This window comes from Indicator indicator, unplaced genomic scaffold (genome assembly GCF_027791375.1).
Source record: "Indicator indicator isolate 239-I01 unplaced genomic scaffold, UM_Iind_1.1 iindUn_scaffold_138, whole genome shotgun sequence".
Taxonomy (NCBI): domain Eukaryota; kingdom Metazoa; phylum Chordata; class Aves; order Piciformes; family Indicatoridae; genus Indicator; species Indicator indicator.
The window spans coordinates 33,632-56,523 of NW_026539239.1; the positions used below are offsets into that span (position 1 = coordinate 33,632).

Consider the following 22,892-nt stretch of genomic DNA (forward strand, 5'->3'; position numbering starts at 1 on the left):
TGATTTATTCTCCAGCCTGCACGACACCAGGATCCTCCGGAGCCAGCCCCTGGATTCCATGCAAACCTCCTCCCTCCCCACCATGCAAACGCATCCCCGAGCTGCCTGGGCTTGGGGACAACACCCCCCAGCCCTCCCCGGCAACGCTTACCGCCGGGAAACGACAACCACCACCGTGAGCTCCTAGAAGTTCTCCAGCGAGCCAGCCCCAGTTTTCTCCCCCCGGATTGGGATGGGATGGAGGGAAGCGGCGGGCACCAGCCGAGCAGGCAGCAGAGGTGTCATGGCTGGAGCATCCCCCCCCGGGCTGCTCGGCAGCCAGCGCCTGCCGCGATGCCCTCTGCGCAGCCCCGCACCAACCCGGGGTCCCTGCGGCGTCTCCATGCCCTGCTGAGGCTGCTGGGGCCAAGCCCTGCCCTCCCCACGCTGCTACCCTCAAGGAAAAAAGGAGCTGGAGGCATCTTACCGGCCGGAGCTGGTGGGGGAAGCACCGGGCAGTGCCCACCTCGCTCTCTGCCCGCCGAGGAGGCTCAGCCCCCCAGCCCCATCCCCGGCTGGAGGCGACGGAGGGTGCCGGGGCGGGTTGGTCTTGAAAAGGTTCTGGAGAGCGGGGCTGTAGTGGAGCTGCTTCAGCATCTCCTTCAGCATCTCCATGGTTACATCGCTGACCCAGTTCCTCCCAGCCCCGAGCAGGGACAGAGTGGGCCAGCAGGGTGGGATGCCCCTCGGTGGGGCTGGGGGCATCCCTGTGCCACCCCATAACCCTGCTGGGTCCCTCCAGGTGGGCGTCAGGGACCTGCTGGGGGATGTTGGAGCTGGGAAAAGTGGGGAGCAAGACGGCACAGAGGATGGGGGAGGTCATGGGTGACCCCCAGCCCATCCATGGGTGCAGCCCAGTGACACCCTGGTGTCAGGGGCTGCATGTGGAGAGGAGCAACCCAGGGCTGCAAGGGAGCCCTGGCCCCAAATATCCCTCAAAGATAGAAATGAGAGGCAACATCGATGGACAAAAGGAGGAGGGTGGTGGGGCTGACTGGGTTGCTGCCCTGCTGAGGAAAGAAGCAAGAGGGGCTGGGGGGGGGGCCATCTGCTCCATCAAAGCCCTCAAGGTTGGTGTCCCCAGGGAGAGATGAGGTTGGAAAGCCCCAACAGGAGGGTGGCAGCCTCCATACTGGGGCTGCCTCCAGCTTGGAAGGAAAGCATCAGGATGCTGCTGATGTCTGGAGCAGGTAAGACCTAAAATCAGCACTTTGGGGGGACAGGAAAGCTTGGTAGAGCTGCCACTATGTGAGCCAGCCAGTCCTGAGCAGGGCAAGCTGCAGCAGCACAGCTCAGGAGCTGTGAGGGAGGAAGGGTGGCCTTGATTTCCCCCAAATGGACTTCATTTGAGCTGACTGCTCCAGGTTTGACAGGCAGTCCCTCACAGCAATTTAGTTGCCCATCAAGAGGCAGAATTCATTGCACATGAGCCGAGAACTTGGTTGGTAGCTCCAGCTACTGGAATTGAAGCACCTCATTGCTCAGGCAGGTTATGAACTGATCTCCTGGCTGAAACGTGCTGCAGGTGCAGCATTAACCCTTCCTGCTCCATCTCCATGGGAAGCAAACTTGGAAATTAAAGGACAGGCCCAAATGTGCTCTGTTTGTAGGAGAAGTGGAGCTTTGAGAGGAGAAGTTTGGATGGAGCCAAGCCAGGGCTGTGCTCAGGGATCTCAGGGCAAACCCTGTGACAAGCTCCTGCTGGGCTGCTCATCTGGATCAGCCTCCAGGTGCCTGAGCTTGAGTGCAAGGAGGAGGACAGAGCACCAGAGCTCAGCTTGCTCCACATGGTGCTGGAGCTGCTCTCCAGGTGGGATGGCAGAGCAGCACCAAGAGCTGCTGGGGTGGGCAGTGCCCTGGCACATGGGGCTGTGCCCATGCAGCCCAGTTTCTCTGTGGCAGCTTTCCACCAGCATGAGAAGTGCTGGTGGTGATGGTGTGGGTGAAGAGCTCAGGTCCCTGCACAGACCTGGGATGGGATGCCCAATGCTGTGGCCTGGGGACATCCCCAAGGGCTGAGAGAAGGCTTCATGGAGATCAGCTCTTCCAGCATCCCAAGGAAGGCAGCACATCTCTTCTGGGAGAGGCAGTGGGATGGCATTCCTCAGGTCTGGGCATGGGCCAGGTCTGAACAGCCCTTCCTCCATGATGCTCCTGTGTGTGGGGAGGGACTGGGAGCACCAGTGGGATCCCAGAGCAAGAGAAAAGTGAAGCCACAGCCCTGTGTGTGGCCTCCAGCACAGCAGTGACAGAAGAACCAAAGGTCCTACTCTGGAGCATGTCCCTTCTGCAGTCCCAGCTGTGCCCAAGCACACCTTAGCCATGGTCACTCCTTTGCCATCCTCCTCCATGAGCAAGAGTCCAGCTCCAGCCAGCTTGCTGCCAGAGCTCCAGCAGAATCATAGAATCATAGAATCATAGAATCAAGAAGGTTGGAAGAGACCTCAAGGATCATCAAAGTCACCCTACACCTCATGACCATCTAAACCATGGCTCCAAGTGCCACGTCCAATCCCCTCTTGAACACCTCCAGGGATGGTGACTCCACCACCTCCCTGGGCAGCACATTCCAATGGCCAACCACTCTCTCTGTGAAGAACTTTCTCCTCACCTCCAGCCTAAACCTCCCCTGGTGCAGCTTGAGACTGTGTCCTCTTGTTCTGGTGCTGGCTGCCTGGGAGAAGAGACCTGGGAGAAGTGATGCTCCTGGCAGATGGGATCCATCCAGGAGCACCAGGACAGGGAACTATCCCCGGGAGGGACAAGCAGGAAGGCAGCATCTTCCCACAGCCAGGGTGTGGGGGCACAGGTGTGGGAGCTGGGGGCACCCACCTCTGCCCTTCCCTTGTGGCCTGATTTGTGTGCTAAGCCCCCCTGGAGACAGCTGGAGGCCAGTGGCAGTGCCCTGACCACGTCGTCCCTTTCCCCCACGTCCCTGCCTGACGTCTGCTGCCCGGTTCAATCAGATCTGTGCTGGATCCTGGCGTTTCCCTGGCAACATAAAAGAATCAGAGGAGCAAAAGCCACCCAGAGAGGCTGCAGCTGAGGGACAGCCAGCTCCTGCCAGCCCAGCCTGCTGGGTTAGCTGCCCAGTGGATGAGGACTCTTGGCATGGTGGCCAGCACTGGGATAACCACTTCCAGTAGCTGAAGGGGGCTACAGGAAAGCTGGGGAGGGAACTGAGCTCTTCACCCACACCACCACCAGCAGCACTTCCCATGCTGGTGGAAAGCTGCCACAGAGAAACTGGGCTGCATGGGCACAACCCCATGTGCCAGGGCACTGCCCACCCCAGCAGCTCCTGGTGCTGCTCTGCTATCCCACTGGAGAGCAGCTCCAACACCACATGAAGCAAGCTGAGCTCTGGTGCTTTCTCCTCCTCCTCCACTTTTGACAAGGGCTTGGAGTGGTAGGATGAGGGGGGATGGATTGAAGATGGACGAGGGGAGGTTGAGACTGGAGATGAGGAAGAAATACTTTCCAGTGAGGGTGGGGAGACACTGGAACTCATTGCCCAGGGAGGTTGTGGATGCCTCCTCCCTGGAGGTGTTCAAGGCCAGGCTGGATGAGGCCTTGAGCAACCTGGGCTTGGTGGGAGGCATCCCTGCCTGTGGCAGAGGGGTTGGAACTGGATGATATTTAAGGTCCCTTCCAACCTTCTTCCTTTCTTCCCAATCTCCAGTCTCAATCTCTCCTCTTCCAGCTTCAATCCATTTCCCCTCATCCTATCACTACAAGCCCTTGTCAGAAGTCTCTCCCCAGCCCCTTGCTTGGTGCTGAGGGTTTGCACCAGCAGGTTGGGGCTGGGGCTGGGGCTGGGGCTGGGGCTGGGCTGGATCTCCAGGGGCAGGCTGGTGCTGCCTTTCCCGTTAGCAGCAGCTGCTGCCTTCCCGGCTGCATGGCTCCCAGCTCTGCAATGCAGCTCACGCCGCCCGGCTGCTGTCTGTGGATCCCATCAATATTTCATGGAGCTGCTTCCTCCAGGGGAAGGGCTGCTATCAGCTCTGCCTTCCTGCTGCTCCAACCAGCGCTCCACTTCTTGCAGAGAACAGCTGATTTCCTTCCATCAGTGGCCAGAACACAACAGCCTCCCCCCTCCTCCTTCCCTCTCTCAGCTCCCCTCTCCCCTTTCCATCCTCTTTCTGCGTTAGCAAATATCAAGAGAATCACAGAATGGGTTGGGTTGGAAGGGACCTTCAAGATCAGCCAGTTTCAAGCCCCCTGCTGTGGGCAGGGACACCTCCCACCAGCCCAGGTTGCTCAAGGCCTCACCCAGCCTGGCCTTGAACACCTCCAGGGAGGAGACATCCACAGCCCCCCTGGGCAGCCTGTCCCAGTGTCTCCCCCTCCCACTACCAAGAATTTCTTCCTAATCTCCACTCTACATCTAGCCTCTTCCACCTTAAAGCCATCACTCCTTGTCCCATCACTACAAGCCCTTGTGAAAGCATCTTCCTGTGTTTCAGAGGCTCCACCTCACCTGGACCAAGAGCTCTGAAGTCCTCTTGGGTTCAAATCCAAGTAGTGACCGCGTTCTGCCCATGGTCACTCAAGCCTGCCCGCAGCAGAGATGCCCAACACCTCAGCCCCATGCTGTGCTCCCCAGGACCAAGCCACCAGCCCCACAGCTCCAGCATGGGTGACCTAACCCACCTACACCCCTCATGATCCCCCCAGCTCTGCATCCAGCAGCAAGATGGTGAAAGATGACTTGGTGCCAGCAGCCCAGACCTTGTCTGGCTGGGTTGGATCTGCCCTGCCCAGCCTCATCCAGCCCAAAGGTCCCAGCTTGCTCCAGAGCCCAGCAGGAGCTGGGGTAAGGTAGACTGGCTGCAGAAAAAGTTGCTTTTGAAGTGCTAAGACTGCACTATTAGAGCCAAGTTTCTGAAGGCATCAGCAGAAAACTTGCTTGCCGTAGGAAGACTTCTGGGAGCCAGAGAGATGCCAAGAAACAGCAGGAGCCTGGCACTGCCTGCACCAGACACCCAACACACCACCACGGGCTGCACCCAAGGAGGCTACAGAAGCTGGGGCAGCAGCATCTGCAACCCCAGCAGAGCAGCAGGACCCTGGGCACTGGAGTGACTGCTCCCAGCAAAGCTTCCCTAGGCTGGCACCAGCACCCACACAGCTCCAGCAGAGCAGCAGGACCCTGGGCACTGGAGTGGCTGCTCCCAGCAAAGCTTCCCTAGGCTGGCACCAGCACCCACACAGCCCCAGCAGAGCAGCAGGACCCTGGGCACTGGAGTGGCTGCTCCCAGCAAAGCTTCCCTGGGTTGGCACCAGCACCCACACAGCCCCAGCAGAGCAGCAGGACCCTGGGCACTGGAGTGACTGCTCCCAGCAAAGCTTCCCTGGGTTGGCACCAGCACCCACAACCCTGGCAGATTAGGAGGACCCCAGGCACCCAAGTAACTGCTTTCAGCAAAGCTCTTCTCACCAGAGCATGGCTGCCTTGGCCAGGGAAAGGGGGGATGCATGAAGAGAAAACCAAATGCTCTCGTGTTGTTCCACCACCCAACAACTCAGAGATGCACTGGAGCAGGCTGCCCAGAGAGGCTGTGGAGCCTCCTTCTCCAGAGGCTTCCAAGACCCACCTGGATGTGTTCCTGTCCCAGGTGACCCTGCTTTGGGTTGGACTCCATCATCTCTAGAGGTCCCTGCCAACCCTCACCATTCAGTGATTGTCTTTGCAGGCTGAGAGACCTCCAACTGAAGCCCCTTTGAAGGAAGGATGAGGAGCTTGGAGAGGCTCTGCTGTGTCCCAGCACAACAACCCAGAGCAGGTGAGGAGCCCCTGAACCCACCAGGCAGGGAGCAGGAGGTGAGGTGTCAGGAGGGCTGTCAATCCTGTGCTGTACCACTTATAAACCCTTCCCAAAGGAGCCTCTTTGCAATGCTGTGACAAAACATCTCAAGTGGGTTGAAATGGATGCAAGAAGGAGATGGTGCCCACGGCTTGGGTTTTAAAAAGCAGGAGAATGAGGCTCTTTTTTTTTTTTTTTTTTTCACAACCTGAAAGTGCATCTTGCATGGATGTGATGCTTCCCATAGGGCTGTGTCACAGCCCAGGCAGGCGTGAGCCCACAGAGGCTCTGACCCACATGGGTCAACCTGGTTTAGCTTGAGGAGCAGCAGAAGCTGGGGCAGGGTGGATTTGGGGTGTGTAGGGGAGACTGGTGAGGATTTGTCCCCTGACTTGGGGTGTAAGGAGCAGAGCAAGACCATGGAATCACAGAATTGTTAGGGTTGGAAGGGACCTCAAGGATCATCCAGTTCCAACCCCCCTGCCATGGGCAGGGACACCTCACACCACAGCAGGTTGCTCACAGCCACATCCAGCCTGGCTGCAAAAACCTCCAGGGATGAGGCTTCCACCACCTCCCTGGGCAACCTGTGCCACAATCTCATCTCAAAAAGGTTATTGTGAGCAGTGCTGTGAGAAAGGGGATGACATGGGGATGATGTGAGAGCCCAGGAGCACAGGGCTGGGATGTGGGAGGCAGCAGGAGTTTGTCCTCACACAGGGATGTTGGAGAAGGTGCTTTGCTCTTCGGGAGAGATGGAGAAGCACAGGAGAAATCAGAGAATGGTTTGGGTTGGAAGGGACCTTAAATAGATCAGCTAGTTCCAACCCCAACCTCCCACTAGCCCAGGTTACCCAAGGCCTCATCCCTCTCCACCCAAGGAGAGGGAAGGGCTGGCTGGCAGGAGGTGGTGATGGAGAAGGAAATGGGCACCATCTAAACTGGGGTGAGAGGTGCAGGAGCAGCCCCCCACAGCTCAGGGAAGAAGCTGTGTGACACAGCCAGCTGTGCCAGGGCTGGTTTGGGCTGGCAGCCCCTCATCCTGCAGCAGAGGGATGGTCCTGGGATGCTGAGTCTGTCCTGGGAGTGAATCCTATCCCCATGCCTCTGGCCCGAGGGGCTCCACAGCTCCTGCTCTCAGCTGGCTAAGGAAACAAGCAGCAGCAACCCCACGGGAGTGGTCCCCGAGGGCATCACCAAGTGATGCAATTCAGCCCAGGGCTCGTGGTTTTGTTCAGCTCCTAAAGACTGTTGGCAATCCCTCCCAGACCCTCAGGAGCAGGCACTGGGCATCACAGAGCCTGGCACTGGCCAACACAGAGCCTGGCAGAGCCACCACTTCCCACAGGGACAGCCCTGCAGCTCAGTGTGGGCACCCACGCAGGGGCCCTGGCTCTAGGGACCATTTGGAGGTGCAGACTGCCAGGCCCATGCCCATTTGGGTGCTTCCTCCCTGTGGGGTACAAACGATGCCCACACTGCCCTCGGGCTTCTCCCCACTTATTGTGCCCCCAGTTACAGCACATGGAGAGGAGTGCAGGAGCCTTCCCCACCCCAGGCCACCGTTTGCACTCTTCCTCACCAGGCCTTTCACAGCTTTCCGTACAGAACCAGCCATGGCACCTGTTCAGCCCCCCGGGGGAGGCTTCCTGGGGTGAGCAGAGCCCAATCCATGGACGAAGCACAGCAGGCTGGAGATGCTGGGAAGAGCTGAGCACCACCAGTCAAGTTCTGCCCATGCAGGACTCCCCAGCACAAACGCACACTTGCACCAGTCCCTACCCCAGTGTCCCCAGCAGCGGGGGACCAGCGTGTACGGGACGGGGTTGACGTCAACGGGCTTTCAGCGGGCATGATGGATGGCACGGGAAAAAGAGCTCCCGTTCCCGAGCCGCCGGCTGGGAAACGCTGCCCTGAGAGCCACGGAGGGCTCCGGCAAACCGGCCCCGGTAGCACCCAACCGAGGAGCTCCCGGAGAAGGGGTCGGGGGAGAAGCACAGTGGCAGCCGCCCCAGCTTTCGGTGCAGGGATGGGTTTTGGGGGGGGGGGGTTCTCATCCCAAAGCCGGGGATGTGGTTTAAGGGTGCCAGGCGCGCTTCGTTGGCAGCTGTGGGGTGCAGAGGGAGCCCCGGGGCTGTCCCACCGTGGAGCAGGACCCCGGGTACCCTCCAGTTTTCTCCTCAACTCCGCTGCTACCGGAGCGCACATCCCACTCCTGCTCGGTACCGATCCGTGACGGGCATCCCCAAAAACCCCCAGCACCCCCCCACACACCTCTCCGCTCCCACCGCCGCCGGGGGATGCTCCGGGGCAGGTGCGGCGCTGGTGGCCGCGGGGACCGAAGCTGTCGCCGTCCTGGGCTCCCGGGAGCGCCCCACCCCGCTCCGCCGCCGCGGGCACTCACCGCCGCCGCTGCCGCCGCCGCTGCCGCCGCCCGTGCCCGCTCCTCCCCTCGGCCCCGGCGGGCTGCTGGGAGAGGCGGGCGGGGGAGCCCCGGACCCGGCCCCGGGGTTGCTGCGGAGAGGGGCCGGTAATTCGCCCCCCCATAGCGAGCGGCTAAACCGGGGCTGCTGGGTGCCCCCCTCCCTGCTGCACCCTGCACCTGCCAGGCAAGACCTCGCATGCCACCAGCTGGATCCTCCATCCATCGGCTGGACCCCAACAGGCTGTACACCCATCAAAGCAAGCCCAAAAGCCACCAGCTGCACCCTGCACACATCAACCGGACCCCAAAAGCCACCAGCTGGACCTAACACCCGTCAAGCAGGTACCAAGAGCCACCAGCTGCACTCTGCACCCACCGACTGGACCCTAAGAGTCCCCAAGCAGACCCCAAGAACCACCAAGCAGACCCTACACCCATCAGCTGAACAAGAGCTGCCAACCTGTCCCTTCTCGCACCAGCTGGACCCCAAGAGCTACTGGCCAGACCCTCCTACTACCGCTTGGACCCCGAGAATTTCCACCTGGGCCCCATGAACCACCAGCCAGACCCCACAGCCGTCAGCCAGCCCCCCATGGAGAGCCTCCAGCCAGACCTGAAGCGCTTCCAGCCTGTCCTGGCTCAGCTTGGGTGGGCGCTGTCCCTGCTCCTCGGGGAGCACATAAACCTCCGGCCTCCGATCCCTTTTGGCTGCTGCTGGAGCGTGAGCTCGGCCCTCCTGGGGTGGGTAAGGACCAAGGGAGCACTTTGTTGGTCCTTGGTGCCTTCTGAAGCAGAAAGTCGAGCAGGACAGAGCCCCAGTTCCCGCGCTGCCCTTGGACTCACCTTGGCTCCCCGAACACAAACACTAATTTCTCTCTAAGCCGCCTCTCTTCTCCCTCATGGTAAATTCCTCCAGAGCTTTGCACACCGCGGCTGACACGGAGCCACGTGCCAGCAGGAAGCCCTCCTTCACCAGCTTTAACTCTGTCCCTTCCTAAAGTCATGCCAGCCTTGGATTTCCCAGGGGGTGAGCTCCCCCATCCTCCCCATTCCTGGGCTCCAAGGTTTCCCCCCAGCAGCCTGCACTGCGGAGAACCTCGTGGGCAAAGCCTCTGCTGGGGCAAAGCCTCTGCTGGGTTCCTCGTCGGGAGGTCAGGGTTTGAGGGGGTGATTAGGAGTGGGGTGGGGGGTGGGTAGGGTGCTCGACAAGCATCCAAAAGAGCAGGGAGGATGGGGGGAAACTTTACAGATTCACAGATTGCATCAAGTTGGGACCCTCAAAGGTCGTCTTGCTCAACCCCCACCCCCGCAGGGACAACTCCAACTGGATCAGGCTGCCCGGAGCCACACCAGCTCCTCCTGCAAGGGCTGCTGGAAGAGAGAGGAAGAGGTGAGGAGAGCTGGGATGTGGTGGGTCCTGTTGTGCATGGAGAAGCTGGTTAAGGAGCAGGAATAGCTGAAAGAACTAAATATGGAAACTTGGATAAAACGCTGCTGAAGTAGGGAGATGGTTTCCTAACAGAATTCAAAGCATATAAACAAACTGAGGGAGGGAGAGAGGTTGTCTGGAGGGGGCCTTTATGAGTAATATTTAGAAAGAAAAGGGAAAAAAAAATAAAAGTGGCTGAAAATATCTCAGGAGGGAAGGTTTGTTCCACCAGAGCACAGCTCCAGCTCTGTGGGGAAAGAGTCAGTCCTGGGGACATCATCTTTGCAGAGAACCATGGAATGGTTTGGGTGGGAAGGGACCTTCAAGATCATCCAGTTCCAACCTCCCTGCCATGGGCAGGACACCTCCCACCAGCACAGGTTGCTCAAGGCCTCATCCAGCCTGGCCTTGAACACCTCCAGGGAGGGACATCCAGGATCTCCCTGGGCAACCTGTTCCAGTGTCTCTCCACCCTCACTGGAAAGAATTTCTTCCTCATCTCCAGTCTCAATCTGCCCTCTTCCAGCTCAAAGCCATTCCCCCTCCTCCTGTCACTCCCAGCCCTCGTCAAAAGCCCCTCCTCAGCTCTCCTGGAGCCTCCTTCAGGTACAGGAAAGCTGCTCTAAAGTCTCCCTGGAGCCTTCTTTTGGGGGCAGAGACAGTGAAATGTGAGCCTCAACCATGGACATCATCTCCTAACATTTCTTTTATTCCAGCTGCCACATTTTGAGCAACCTGGTCCAGTGGGAGGTGACCCTGCCCATGGCAGGGGGTTTGGAACTGGATGATCTTTAAGGTCCCTTCCAACTCAGGGCCATCCTGTGAGTGTGATGTTGATGCTAAACCATGAAGTTTGATGGCACTGATAAAACCATAATGACCCAAATGTGTGCTTCAGCTGGTAGGAAACTTTCTGACCAGCTCTAGTTTTCTGCTTCCCTCAGCAGGGTTGCTCCAGGATCCCTCACCCAAGAGAGACCTGGTGGCTCCTTCCTCTGCACTTCAGACCTCCCTGTGTGCTCCAGACCCTGGGGGTGTCCAACACCAATGGATCCCTCACCCAAGAGGGACCTGGTGGCTCATTCCTGTGCACCCCAGACCCTGGGGGTGTCCAGCACCACAGATCCCTCACCCAAGAGGGACCTGGTGGCTCATTCCTGTGTTCTCCAGACCTTTGGGGTGTCCAGCACCACAGATCCCTCACCCAAGAGGGACCTGGTGGCTCATTCCTGTGCACCCCAGACCCTGGGGGTGTCCAGCACCACAGATCCCTCACCCAAGAGGGACCTGGTGGCTCATTCCTGTGTTCTCCAGACCTTTGGGGTGTCCAGCACCACAGATCCCTCACCCAAGAGGGACCTGGTGGCTCATTCCTGTGCACTTCAGACCTCCCTGTGTGCTCCAGACCTTGGGGGTGTCCAACACCATCAGATCCCTCAGCCAGGGGGGACCTGGTGGCTCATTTCTGTGTGCTCCAGACCTTAGGGATGTCCAACACCAACAGATCCCTCAGCCAGGGGGGATTTGGTGGCTCATTCCTGTGCACCCCAGACCCTGGGGGTGTCCAGCAACCACAGATCCCTCACTCAGGAGGGACCTGGTGGCTCATTCCTGTGTTCTCCAGACCTTTGGGGTGTCCAGCATCAGCAATCCCTGCAGGTGATCCCTTGGGAAACGCTTTCCCTGGAGCCGGACAGACAAAAGCCCCAAGCCTGGTGTGGTGTGGGGATCCCATCAGGGCTGCCCCATCTCAAATGTCTCTTAATTGGCTAAGGAGCTCAGCTCCCTGGTTTGCCACCTTCTCCTGGCCGTGCTGGGGCCGTGCCAGGGCACGGGGGCTGCTTTTAATGCGATTAGCCCCGGGGGGGGGTAAAGCTCCTGGTAAGAGGATTCCTGGGGCTTGGCTTCACGGTGCCCTGGGGGTGATCAGCAGCACGTGGCACTGGCATGAAGGTGGCTTCATGGCTCCCAAAGCCCTGCCAGTGAGCACCCCAAACTCTGCTGCCCCTGCAAGGGGGGACCATGAGTGCCACGGGGCTGCCCTGGGAGTTTTGGGGCTGGCCTGAGAGCCTTAGAGCTGTCCTGAGAACCTTGGGGCTGTCCTGAGAGCCTTGGGGCTCTCTTAGCTTCTCTTGGGGCTGCTCTGGAGGTGGTGTGGGAGCTTTGGGGTTGTCTTGGGAGCTTTGGGGTTGTCCTGAGAGCCTTGGGGCTCTCTTAGCTTCTCTTGGGGCTGCTCTGGAGGTGGTGTGGGAGCTTTGGGGTTGTCTTGAGAGCTTTGGGGCTGTCCTAGGGTCTTAGAGGCTGCTCTGGGGGTGTTATGGGAGCTTTGGGGTCATCTTGAGAGCTTTGGGGCTGTCTTAGCATCTCTTGGGGCTGCTCTGGAGGTGGTGTGGGAGCTTTGGGGTTGTCTTGAGAGCTTTGGGGCTGTCCTAGGGCCTTAGAGGCTGCTCTGGGGGTGGTGTGGGAGCGTTGGGGTTGTTTTGAGAGCTTTGGGGCTGTCTTAGCATCTCTCAGAGCTGCTCTAGAGGTGTTGTGGGAGTTTTGGGGTTGTCTTGAGAGCCTTGGGGCTGTCCTAGGGTCTTTAGAAGCTGCTCTGGGGATGTTATGGGAGTTTTTGGGGCTGTCTTGAGGAGCTTTGAGGCTGCTCTGGCCCTGTCCTAGGAGCTTTAGGGCCATCTTGACACCTTTGGAGCTGCTCTGAGTCTGTTATGGGAGCTTTGGGGCTGTCTTTATCATCTTTGGGGCTGCTCTGGAGGTGTTTTGGGGCTGTTCTAAGGGCTTTGGGGCCACTCTTGGGCTGTCCTAGAGTCTTTGGGGCTGTCCTGGGGGCTCTGAAGCTGTCCTGGGATCTTTGAGGCTGCTCTGGGAGGAGCTCTGGGGCTTCCCTGGAAGCTTTGGGACTGCCCTGGGGTCTTTGTGGCTGCTCTGGGGCTGTTCTAAGAGCTCTGGGAGCTCTGGGGAGGAAGAGCACGTTACATGATGAAGAGTTATCGGGAGAAGCCGGTTTCTGCTGGGGCTGGGTAAACCAGGCTGAGGGGTAGGGCCCGGGGGGCCAGAGGGGTTTGTCCCCTCGGCACCACTGGAGCCCTTGACCTCGGGGCCGGGCGTGGTTGCTGCGTCAGCCCCGCAGGTCGCTCTCTGCCTCCTGCGCCGCGTCCCACGGCCTGCAGAAGGAGCTGTGCTGAGATGCTGTCAGACCTGGTTCTGCAGGGTCACATCTGCTCACCACTGGCCTCCCGGGAAAGCCAAGCCTGGCTGATCTGTGCTGGGCACACCATCTGCTCCTCCTCGGGATGCTGCAGGCACTGGGAAGCCCATCGTGCTGCAGGGGCACCAAGCAAGCTGAACTGGATCCCAGCTCTGAGCATCCTCTCCCCTCTGCCAGCACCATGGAGGTGCTTACTGGGAGCAGAGTCTCCCAGTTCAGAGCTGGGTTGGCTGTGTGGACTCAGAGTGGCTCAGCTGCAGCTTTTAGGGTTTCCAGATCTTATCATTCCAAGTTGGTTTTTTTTTTTTTTTTGTTTTGTTTTGTTTTGTTTTTTAAATGATTTCTGTTGCCCCTGCACTGGAGCTGGAGGGCTGGGAGAACTGGGGAGAACGTGGTGGTGGTTTGAGGGCTCCTGCACTTTTTGGGGTGGGAGTTCAAACCCCAAACTACCCAAGGATAAGAGCTGCTGGGGACTCAGAGCAGCAGGGCTGACACAAGATTGTCCTCCAGGTCTTTTGGGCTCCCAAGGAACCTTTTAGCAACACCCAAACCACCACCTCCCCTCTACCAAACAACGTTTTGGTTTTTTTGGGAGGGGGTCTTTCAGTGCAGAAGAGAAAGCTTCTTTCCCCCCCCAGATCTACAAGGCAAGGTGGTTGTGTCCGTATGAGGTCCCCAAATCAAGTCCATGTCCTTACAGCCAAGTTTTTATTTTCTGCACTTTTATTTCCTTAGGGATAACAGCCCCAAAGGCTGGGAGGACAGCTGTAAGACAGGACAGGAAGGAACCCCAGGGGAGAGGAGGTGGCTGAGCTAAGGACGTGGACCACAGATGTCACCTCTGCTCCAAGGAGATGAATTCCCTAAGATCAAACAAATCCAGCCCTTCCAAAAGCTGGGGTGCAGTCAGCACAGCACAACCTGGCACAGGAGGGAATGAGCTGAGCAGGTCATGAAGTGCAGACTCAACACACCACGAATTTGTGCAAAGCAGAGAGTGGAAATTTGCCCTTTTTTTTTGGGGGGGGGGGGGGCGGGGGAGGAGGGGAGATCTTTCTTGCTTTTCTTGGCTCCCCCAGGTTTTGAGCAGGCTGACACAGAGAGCTGAGTGCCTGCAGGTGGCTCTGGTCCTGCTCAGGGCAGCCTGACAGCTTCAGACAAGAGAGTCACCGGTGCAAAAGAGAGCAGGAAGGGAGGAAACAGAGCACAAACAACACACAAAAGGATTCAGTGGGAGGAGGAGCAGGGTGGTGGTGGAGAAATCCCTCGAGGGGGGCATGGGCCTTGGTAGGATAAACAGCTGGGGGGTGTCTGGCAGCTGTGCCCAGCAGCCAAGTCAGTAGCAGTGCTGGGTAATTGGGTTATAAATGAGGAGTTTGGAAGAGGGGGTGAATCACTCCTTGTATCATCACCCCCACACACACAAAAAATTACAACAAAATGAGGCTAGCTTGGAAACTGTGAGAATTAAACCAACCCCAGCACGACTGTTACTGCTCTTGGCTGCCTTGCAAGTGCCCTGAGATGCCAAAGTTGCAAGAGTTTGAATAAAACCACAGGAATTTGCAGTGAGATATCTCCCACTTCAGCATCAGCAGAGAGTTTTTGAGCTCCAAAACCACAGCGTGTGCAGGAATGTGCCAAATTTCCTCCATTTGGGCAAATGTCACACAGCAGAAACCGCAGAGCTGAGCTCTCTGGGTGTGTGCAGGGAGCAAGAAGGTTTTTCTCTTCTCTTGTACAGGGTGCAAAAACCAAGCAGGGAGCTGCTGGTACCACTACCACCAATTTTGGAAACTCTATGGAAAGGGTAAGGGGAAGTACAGCAGCCACACAGGATCTGATTCTCCGTTCCCAATCTCAAGTGGCAAATAAAGCACCAGAGAAGCAAATCCTCTTTCTGGTTTTATGCTGGATGAATTGGGGCACCAAAAAGACAAGAAGGAGGCAAAGATGGAGCCACTTTTCAGGATGAACTTTTGCATGGGAAAAATACTGAAGCAGCATGAGTCACACTTCAGAGTTACATGTCCCCAAGCCAGAATACCAGTCCCTGGGAAATGAGAGAGCTGGCTGAAGTGGAGCACAAACTTGTGCTTGAATTGGCTCCAGCTCGTATAGGATAGTAGCAGAAAGCTACCCAGCGATGATAGATCAGAGGGTGAGGAGAGTTGGATAGCTCACTGGAGTTTAATTTGGACAGCTCTCAGGGCCTTGACAGGCAGGGCTGAAAACCTCCAGGGATGAGCCAACAGGGTAACCAACAGAGGAACAACTCATAGAGGAGCGATTCCTCCACTGCAGCTGGGCTGGTTGGGGGATGCAGAGCTCTACCTGTCAGCCCCAGCACCAGAGTCCAGATTGGATCCCGGGGTACGATTCCCTCGCTGCCAGGCAGCTGCCTGGGGAGAGCCAGGCACCCGGAGACAACGAGGCACAGCCACAGCTTCCTTCAGGTGAGGGTCTGGGAGCGAGACTGCGAGCTCCCTGCCCGGGGAACTGCCTCCCGCTGGCCGGAGGCCTCATCCCTGACGGGGCTCAGGCCCGCACAGGCCTAAGCCGGGGGCCGCCGGCGCCAGGCGCTGCCGCACTCAGGGGCTTGGCAAACCTCTCGACGCATTCCTGGCACCGGGGGCGCTTCCGCCGCGGCCCAGGGCCCCGCTCGGGCCTGCCCGGGCAACCCCCCACGCCCGGATGCTCCCCGCCTCTGCCCACGCAAATCTCGCGAGATCAGCCGCGGGTCAGGCGCCTGCGTGGTGCCGCGGCCCAGGGGAAAGGGGCGGGACCTCCGCGCCGCCGCCTCACGGAGCCGCCGCCATCTTGTTTCTCGGCCGCTGAGCCGCTCAGCTCTTGCTCTGGCCGTCCCCCTTCCCCCTCCTTCCCGCTTCCCACCGATCGGGCCACAGGCAGCGCGGGCACCGGGCGAAGGAGGAGGCGAAGGAAGCGGAGATCGCGGCGCCGGCCGCCCCGGTGAGTGCAAAGCGAACGGGCGGGAGCGCGGCGGGGGAGAAGCAGCGGCTAGTGAGGGGGCGCGGGGCAGGGGCGGCCCGAGGGCTTCCCCCCCCCACCCCCCCCTCCCGGCTCCCTAACGGCTGCGCTCCGATTGGCGCAGCTGCGCCGCTCCCGCTGATTGGCCCTCGCTGGGGGAGGCGGGCGAGGGAGGCTGCACCCTGATTGGACACTGAGCAGCGGACCGGGGAGAGGACAGGAAGCCGAACCGTTTCCCCGCGCGGTCCCGGCGTGGGGGAGGGGCGCGACCGAGGCCTGTACCGTGGCGCGGAGAAGGCGGGAGGGCGGCTGGGCCTAGCCGGAAGGGGGCTAGTTCCGTGCGGTCCTTGGGTTACCGGAGCGCCTGGGGCAGGTGCTGCCCGATGACCGAGGCCTTCCCGGGGCGGATGGTGCCTTCCCCGGTAGCCAGTGAGCGTTGGTGGCGGCAGGCCTGATCTGGCAGGCCTCTGACAAGGGTTTTGCAATGGGAGAGTCCGTGTTCAGATGCTGGTGCTACCACGTTTTACTCGTTTTTGGGACTTTTTGTTGCACAAGCCTTAAGGTGCTTCTCCTGAGTCTGCCTCAACTCTAGGTGGGAAGAGGGATTGGAGCCGAGCCAGGCCGTAGAGCAGTCAGAGATTTATTGTGAGCTTCTGTTAAATATCCGAGGGGTTGCTTAATCTGTGCTCAAAGACCAAGGGCACTGAGAGCTGCAAAAATGTCTGCCTGTAAATCTGGTCTCTGTAGATTCTGCTTTTTGCTTGAGTTGAGATAATGCAAGAAATACCTCTCAGTAACTGAGCAAGAGCTATAATTAAAAGAGCCCTGTGAGCATGGCGTGGATGAAAGCAAATTCTTGGCTGGGTTGGATTATACTCAGGTCAGTTCATTCTTTGGCCACATCGTTGTGTGGGTGTGCAGGGAGTCAGGGCTGAGTGGTGGGTGCAGGACAGGCAGGGTGGCTGGCACTTTATCTTGGCTGAGCTGCGTCCAAGGGCTTGCTCTAGAGTTCAGGCAGATGTCACATTGCTCACAGAAGAAGAAATAAGAGTGCTGGGTACTTCTGGAATATGACTCTTAATATTGCCTTTTGAGATGTTTGTGTTGAGAAAAGTGTTCTCCACCTACTTAATGAATAAATTCTTCTTGTCTCTCAATAGCTGAGTACAGACAATTAAAGGGAGAGTCTCAAGTGGCCTCACAGAGCAGACTGCCTACAAGCATGTGGTTAGCTTCCTAGTCCTACATCCAGAAAATAGACCTCCTGGGTCATCAACTATCATCTGCTGCTGTTTCCCTTGGCAACATCCTGTGTCTTTTCTTAGGCTTACCCTTGCCCTTCTTAAATTAGGTTACATTTTCAGATTGGGTAACTCGTGCTCCACCTGCACTTGTCTTCGCTTGAGCTGTTCCCTTGGTACCAGCCTAAATTTACCTGTGCCCAGTTTACCATCCCTTAGACACTGGTTGTTGTGGTGACAACTTGCTGTAATCTCCCAGGCTTTGTCATAACCACCCTGGGGTTTGTGTCACTGTTACAGGGGCTCCTTTGAAGCGCTGGGGACTTGCAGGCTTCAGGCCACCGTGACCACCCTGAGAGAAGGATTTGGATGTGTTTTGGGGTGAATGGCTCTTAGTGAAAGCAGAAAGCGGTGCTTGGAGCAGAACCTTTGAAATCTCAGAGCTGCTGGCTCTGAGCGAGGGCAGAGAACCAGCTCTAATCCTGCCAGCTCTCAGATTGCTGCGGGGTGGCTGAGTGACCTTGCAGCAGTCATTCCTCCTGCACCACCAACCTGTTCCCTCTCATTATTTTGTCCTTTATAAAGATAAGTCACGTTCCTCAGTGTAGGTTCTCATGCCATACGTGAGTGACCCTGCAGGGACTCTCTTAGAAGTGCTGCAACTTGCAGAGTGCAGCAAGAGGTGACAGCGACCTCAGTAGCAGCATTTCTTTCTCCTTTCTTCCCAGAAGCTTTGCAGTTAAGTGGGATTTGGGTACTTCCTGAGTGGTAGGTCAGCTACCCTGTGTGATTTTGGAGCAAGAACAGCTATCATGATTGAAATAAGCCCTTTCCTGCAGGTCTGCCCCAAATTCCTGTTTTTTTTTTCCTCAGTGTCTTGAATTACGGAACGCTGGGAGAGCAGAAAGCGTTGCTGTGGCCTTGTTGGGTTGCACAGGAGACGGGCTCTAAGCTCCATGGGTGACAAGGGGGTGGCGTCACACTGTCAGAAAGCACCCAGGGATGCATTTGGGATTTGGGGGGATGTGTTGGGGCAGCGCTGCTACTCGAAACAGCAGCAAGAGGCATTCCTCTCCTCCCTGGGCCTGCTGGCATACGACCCAAGAGCACCTCACATACCACTAATAGTGATCATACCGTGGCTTTCCTCCGTGGAATGGCACAAAGCATTGCAATGTTTTCACCAATTCTCTTTTAACAAAATCGCCAGCATCCTCTGAGGAGGCTATTGGAGGTGTTCAAGCCTAGTGAGAGGGTCTGCGCCAGGAATGTGGCTCTTTGGGGGATTTTTCTGCCTGAAAATCAGATTTTCCGGGATTTCCCCCCAATTTCTGGACTAAAATTTTTAAGTCTACACACACACACACACCCGATGCTTATGTGTGAGGCGGCTCATCCGTTGGCTCAGCAGTGGGAAACGTCACCAGACGTTCTTCGCAGTTCTCGTCCCGGCCCCGCTCAGCGACCCTCCACCCCCGTGACGCAGCGGCGGCGGCGTGGGGAAGGCGGGGCATTCTCTGTATGTTGCCGGAGTGGCAGGTGCGCAAGCCAATCAGCAGTCGCCCTACGACCCCTCTGTCGAGCCGAGCGGCCAATGGGAGCGGGCGGGGCGCTGAGAAGGGCGGGCGCCGCTCTGACCCCTGCGCCGCCTCTCAAGGTAACTTTAAAACAGGAAGTGGACGGCGATGTTGGGCTGCCTTTGGTAGCCAATAGGCGAGTGAGGCCGCGCCCCCCAGAGGCGGTGCGTAGCCAATCGGAGCAGCGGGGCGGGCGGGGCGGGCGCAGCAGGGTAGGTTGAGTGGCGGCTGTTAAAGGGGCCGGCGGCCCGGGCCGGCGGGGACGCGGAGTCCCGACAGGCAGCGGTCAGCTCAAAGACAAAGGGATGGCGGAGAGGTCTGCGGGTCGCCGCCCCCCGCCGCAGCTGCCCCCCCGATCGTCGGGCAGGGCTTGCGGTGGTCGCGGCCCGGTAAGTTGATCGCGGCGGCCGGAGCTGTGCTGCCCGGGGCGTGGGGCGGCTGCGGCCCGGTCCGGTGAGGGGGGAGCAGGCGTCGACAGCGGGGGCTGCCCGCCTGGCCTTCGGGTGTCTTGGCTTTGTGCGGCGAGAAGAAGAAGAGGCGGTGGGTGGGCAGCCCGGGGGGCTCTAGGGGACGGCAGGAGGCGCCCGGGTTCGCGGCGGTTGTCCGGGCCCAGGGCTGAGCCCCCGGAGCTGCCCGGGACGGCTGCGGGCATCGCGGGGCCGCACCCTGCGGGGGGGCTGCGCCGGTCCGTGGCCGGTAACCGGGGGAGGGGGACACACACACACAAAATGGCAGCGCCTCCCCCATCGTCGGGGCTGCTGCCGAGCTGCGAGCGGGGAGCTTGCCCCGGCTGCCCTTGGCAGGGGCTGCCCGGGCAAGTGGGAGCTGGCCCGGGAGCAGCCATCGGTAAGGTGGCTCCTGAGGGTCAACGGAACTCCCATCACCCTAAAGCCGCCAGCCAAACTCCCGACAACTATCAGCAGCCCTTTGTTTTCCTTTTTTATTTGGAAATACGCACTGAAGGTCATGGCAACCCCGCAGCTCAGAGGCGACAGGCGGAGGAACCGGGTGGAGAGTGTGCCGTAGCTTCGAAGTTGTCCGGTGTAAGGGGTTTTTCCCGGTTATCCCGGTGAGACCCCGAGCTGTGGCAGGGCTGGGCTCTTGCCCGGCTCTCCCTGTTAGCGTGGAGCTGCAGCTGAAGTTGCTGGAGCTAGGCCTGCCTTCGCCAGCACGAGTGACCTTGAAATACCAGCGCTCCGAGTTGCCTGAATGAAGGACAAAGTTTGTTTACGGCACTTTGGACTGAAGGGAAAGAGGAAAAAAAAAAAAAAAAAGAACTCAAGTGGGAAAAATGAAGCTACTCCTGATGGCTGAGGGCATCGAGGCTGTGGAGAATAGTTTGTAGATTAGAATTAAGTTTTCAGTGAGGACTCAAAGCACATTGCAGACATTCTTTCTCCTCCTCTGCTCCTGCTGAGAGATGCTAAACGTTGCATCCTTGCCTTCTTGGGGTGAACTGGGTGGCATAGCTGGAGGGTTCACAGCCCTGCTCTTAGCCTTCTTTTTTTTTTTTTTTCCCCTTTGATTGCACATTATTGACCTTAGAGGTACTGTGGTGAAAATGAGAGATGATTACATCCTGCAGCTTCTTTTGGGAGGGATGTTAGAACGGTGAACCCTGCTGTGTGAACCTGAACCAAGGGTTAGTGGCTTGCTGGGGCTGAAATTCAACCTGAATCATCGTGGAACTGTCACAAATTCCCAGTGTTATTGGAGGTATTTTGATTGGGGAATGGCATCACCTTGGTTTAGGCAAAGCTTTCTCAGCTCTTTGGTGTCTGGCATGTTGGACTGGCTTCAATCCAAGAAGGGGACAGAAGGAGAAGCCTCACCTTAAGTCATCTATCAATAATGGTAGCTGCTCCAGTGTGTTAGTAGCAGGCCAGCAACTTCTCTAGCAGGCTGTTGGCTGTGAGCTTGAAGTTCTTTTACCTTGAAATTAGGAAATATTCAGCTGCTGGGTGTGTTTAAAGGGTAGCAGGATGTGAAGGGAGTCTGCAGCTGCTGTGAGATGAAATAAATCCTGCTGGAGACTTCTTTACTCCCAGTGTTTAGCATATTTCATTGCTTCAGCTTGCAGGAGGTTGGAGCTGTGGAAGAAGAAGAGGTGCTGCTTGATCTTTCTAGGTCAGGAGCAGCAGGAAAAACCTAGAGCTTTTTTGGTAGCACTGGAAAGGGATTTATTAACAAATGACACCAGCTTCTGACTTCTCACAGCACTGTAAGGAAGGAGAAGGTCCTTGGATGCCATTTTATGCTGCTCAGTGAAGTTGGTTCTGTGTCTCCTCTCCTCCTGAGGTCCTTTAGCCTTTCCTGGTTGCTTTACCTGCTCAGAAAGCAGGCTGGGTAGTTTTATTTAAGGATCTTTTCCAGGCTTGGTTTTTTGGCACTGACTTCATCAGCAAGTAGTGATGGTGTAGAGGACAAGTTTAGTGGGTCCAGAAGAGGCCACAAGATGATCAGAGGGCTGGAGCACCTTCCCTGTGCAGAGGGGCTGGGAGAGTTGGGGCTGTTCAGCCTGGAAAGGAAGGCTCCAGGGAAAACTTGAAGCATCCTCCCAGTACCTGAAGGGGCTACAGGAGAGCTGAGGGGAGACTTTTTACAAGGGCTTGGATTGATAGGATGAGAGGCAGTGGATTTGAAGCTGGAAGAGGGGAGATTGAGACTGGAGATGAGGAAGAAATTCTTTCCAGTGAGGGTGGGGAGACACTGGAACAGGTTGCCCAGGGAGGTTGTGGATTCCTCCTCCCTGGAGGTGTTCAAGGCCAGGCTGGATGAGGCCTTGAGCAACCTGGGCTGGTGGGAGGTGTCCTGCCCATGGCAGGGGAGTTGGAACTGGATGAGCTTTGAGGTCCCTTCCAACCCAAACCATTCCATGAATCTATGAAGATGCTGGCCCTGGATTTGAGCACCTTGGTCATGGCAGGGAGGAGGAGGATGGGGGGGGTGTGTGTGTGCCTGGCTGTTAGGCTGGTGGATGCCCTCAGGAGGTCACCTTTCCAGGCTGTTTGGGCTTGGTTTGTTGTTTTCTAATCGGACTAGTGTTTGTGTTTACATAATGCAGTGTGACATCTGCATTGGAACATGGGTTGGCGCATGGAATGCTTCCTTCATTTCAGGGCTCAGTGACCTGCCTGGGTTGCTGCAAGTGAATGAAATTTGTACTCTTACAAACTTTTAAAACTCTTCAATTAAATCCTTTTCCTAAAAGTTTATCCTCCTCCTTCATAAGGTCAAGAAGTGTAGCAGCTGTTACAAGCAACATCAAGCTTCAGGATAGCTGCCAAAGCTTCCCAGGAGTTACAGGAAGTTGTTTGGGTTTTTATCCTTGGATTGCTTCTCCAAAATGTAGGATTCTCTACATGCTAAAAACACAATGAGGAGAGATTTTTCTTCCCATGTCTGTTTCTGACTTGCTTTTGGGTTTGGTCACTTTGTGACAAATCCAAATGGGTCACTTTCAGTTGGGTTTTTTTGGTGTTTGTTTTTTTGTGTGTGGGTTTGTTTTTTTTTTTCCATTCAATGAAGGTGACCCAGAAGGGAGATAAATTTGCATGTTTATAATAGAAATAAAAAAGGAGAAGGGCCTGATGAGACCATTCTGAAGCAGTTGTGCTTCCTTTCAGTCAGATCTGTTGATCTCAGGAGGCAAAGGCTTTGTGGTTATTCCTAGGAAAAGAAGGATTTTAAACTCTTGCCAGATGCCATTTGAAAATTTAAAAGTGAGTGGAGGAATAAGGAATGTTGAATAGTAAAATAGTTCTTGTAGGAAAAGAACCCTGCAGCCCCTAAAAGCAGGACAATGATTTGGGTTTTCTGCCCAGGATAACAAAGTTCACAGCAGGTGGGAGAAGTTGTAGCCTGCTGTGGCTTTTTGCTTTAAAACCATCCCAGGTTCTTGTGACTACCTCACAGTGATCATTCCTGGCTCTCTAGGTTGTACCTGCTGCTGGCCTGGCTGTGCTTTGAATCATTTCCTTCACTCCAAGACAGACATTGAGGGGCTGGAGGAGGTCCTGAGAAGGGAAACCAAGCTCAGGAAGGGATGGAGAACAGGGCTGGGGAGGAGCAGCTGAGGGAGCTGGGGGTGTTCAGCCTGGAGAAGAGGAGGCTGAGGAGAGACCTCATTGCTCTCTGCAGCTCCCTGAAAGGAGGCTGGAGCCAGGTGGGGATTGGGC

At 57.2% G+C, this 22,892-nt stretch overlaps 2 protein-coding genes across 2 annotated transcripts in view; both read left to right on the top strand.

Moving 5' to 3' along the window:
- Window positions 1-333: 333 nt before the first annotated feature.
- LOC128980379 (basic proline-rich protein-like) lies at window positions 334-15,882 on the top strand. The gene is made up of 6 exons (XM_054398849.1): window positions 334-582; window positions 782-857; window positions 7,646-7,795; window positions 7,954-8,613; window positions 8,751-9,016; window positions 15,307-15,882. The coding sequence occupies exons 1-6, from the start codon at window positions 334-336 to the stop codon at window positions 15,880-15,882; spliced, it is 1,977 nt and encodes a 658-aa protein (XP_054254824.1).
- NFYC (nuclear transcription factor Y subunit gamma) overlaps window positions 15,859-22,892 on the top strand; it is a 37,049-nt gene continuing 30,015 nt past the window's right edge. The window contains exon 1 of the mRNA XM_054398845.1: window positions 15,859-15,878. The gene's annotated coding sequence lies outside the window, so the exon portion shown is untranslated. The remainder of the gene's footprint in view (window positions 15,879-22,892) is intronic.

Bases quoted from the DNA above. Each gene is read 5' to 3' on its own strand.
- LOC128980379 (XM_054398849.1), top strand. From the start codon at position 334: ATGCCCTCTGCGCAGCCCCGCACCAACCCGGGGTCCCTGCGGCGTCTC. The intron at 8,614-8,750 runs GTACCAAGAGCC...TTCTCGCACCAG, and splicing joins ACCTAACACCCGTCAAGCAG to CTGGACCCCAAGAGCTACTG. The intron at 9,017-15,306 runs GTAAGGACCAAG...GCTGCCAGGCAG, and splicing joins GCTCGGCCCTCCTGGGGTGG to CTGCCTGGGGAGAGCCAGGC.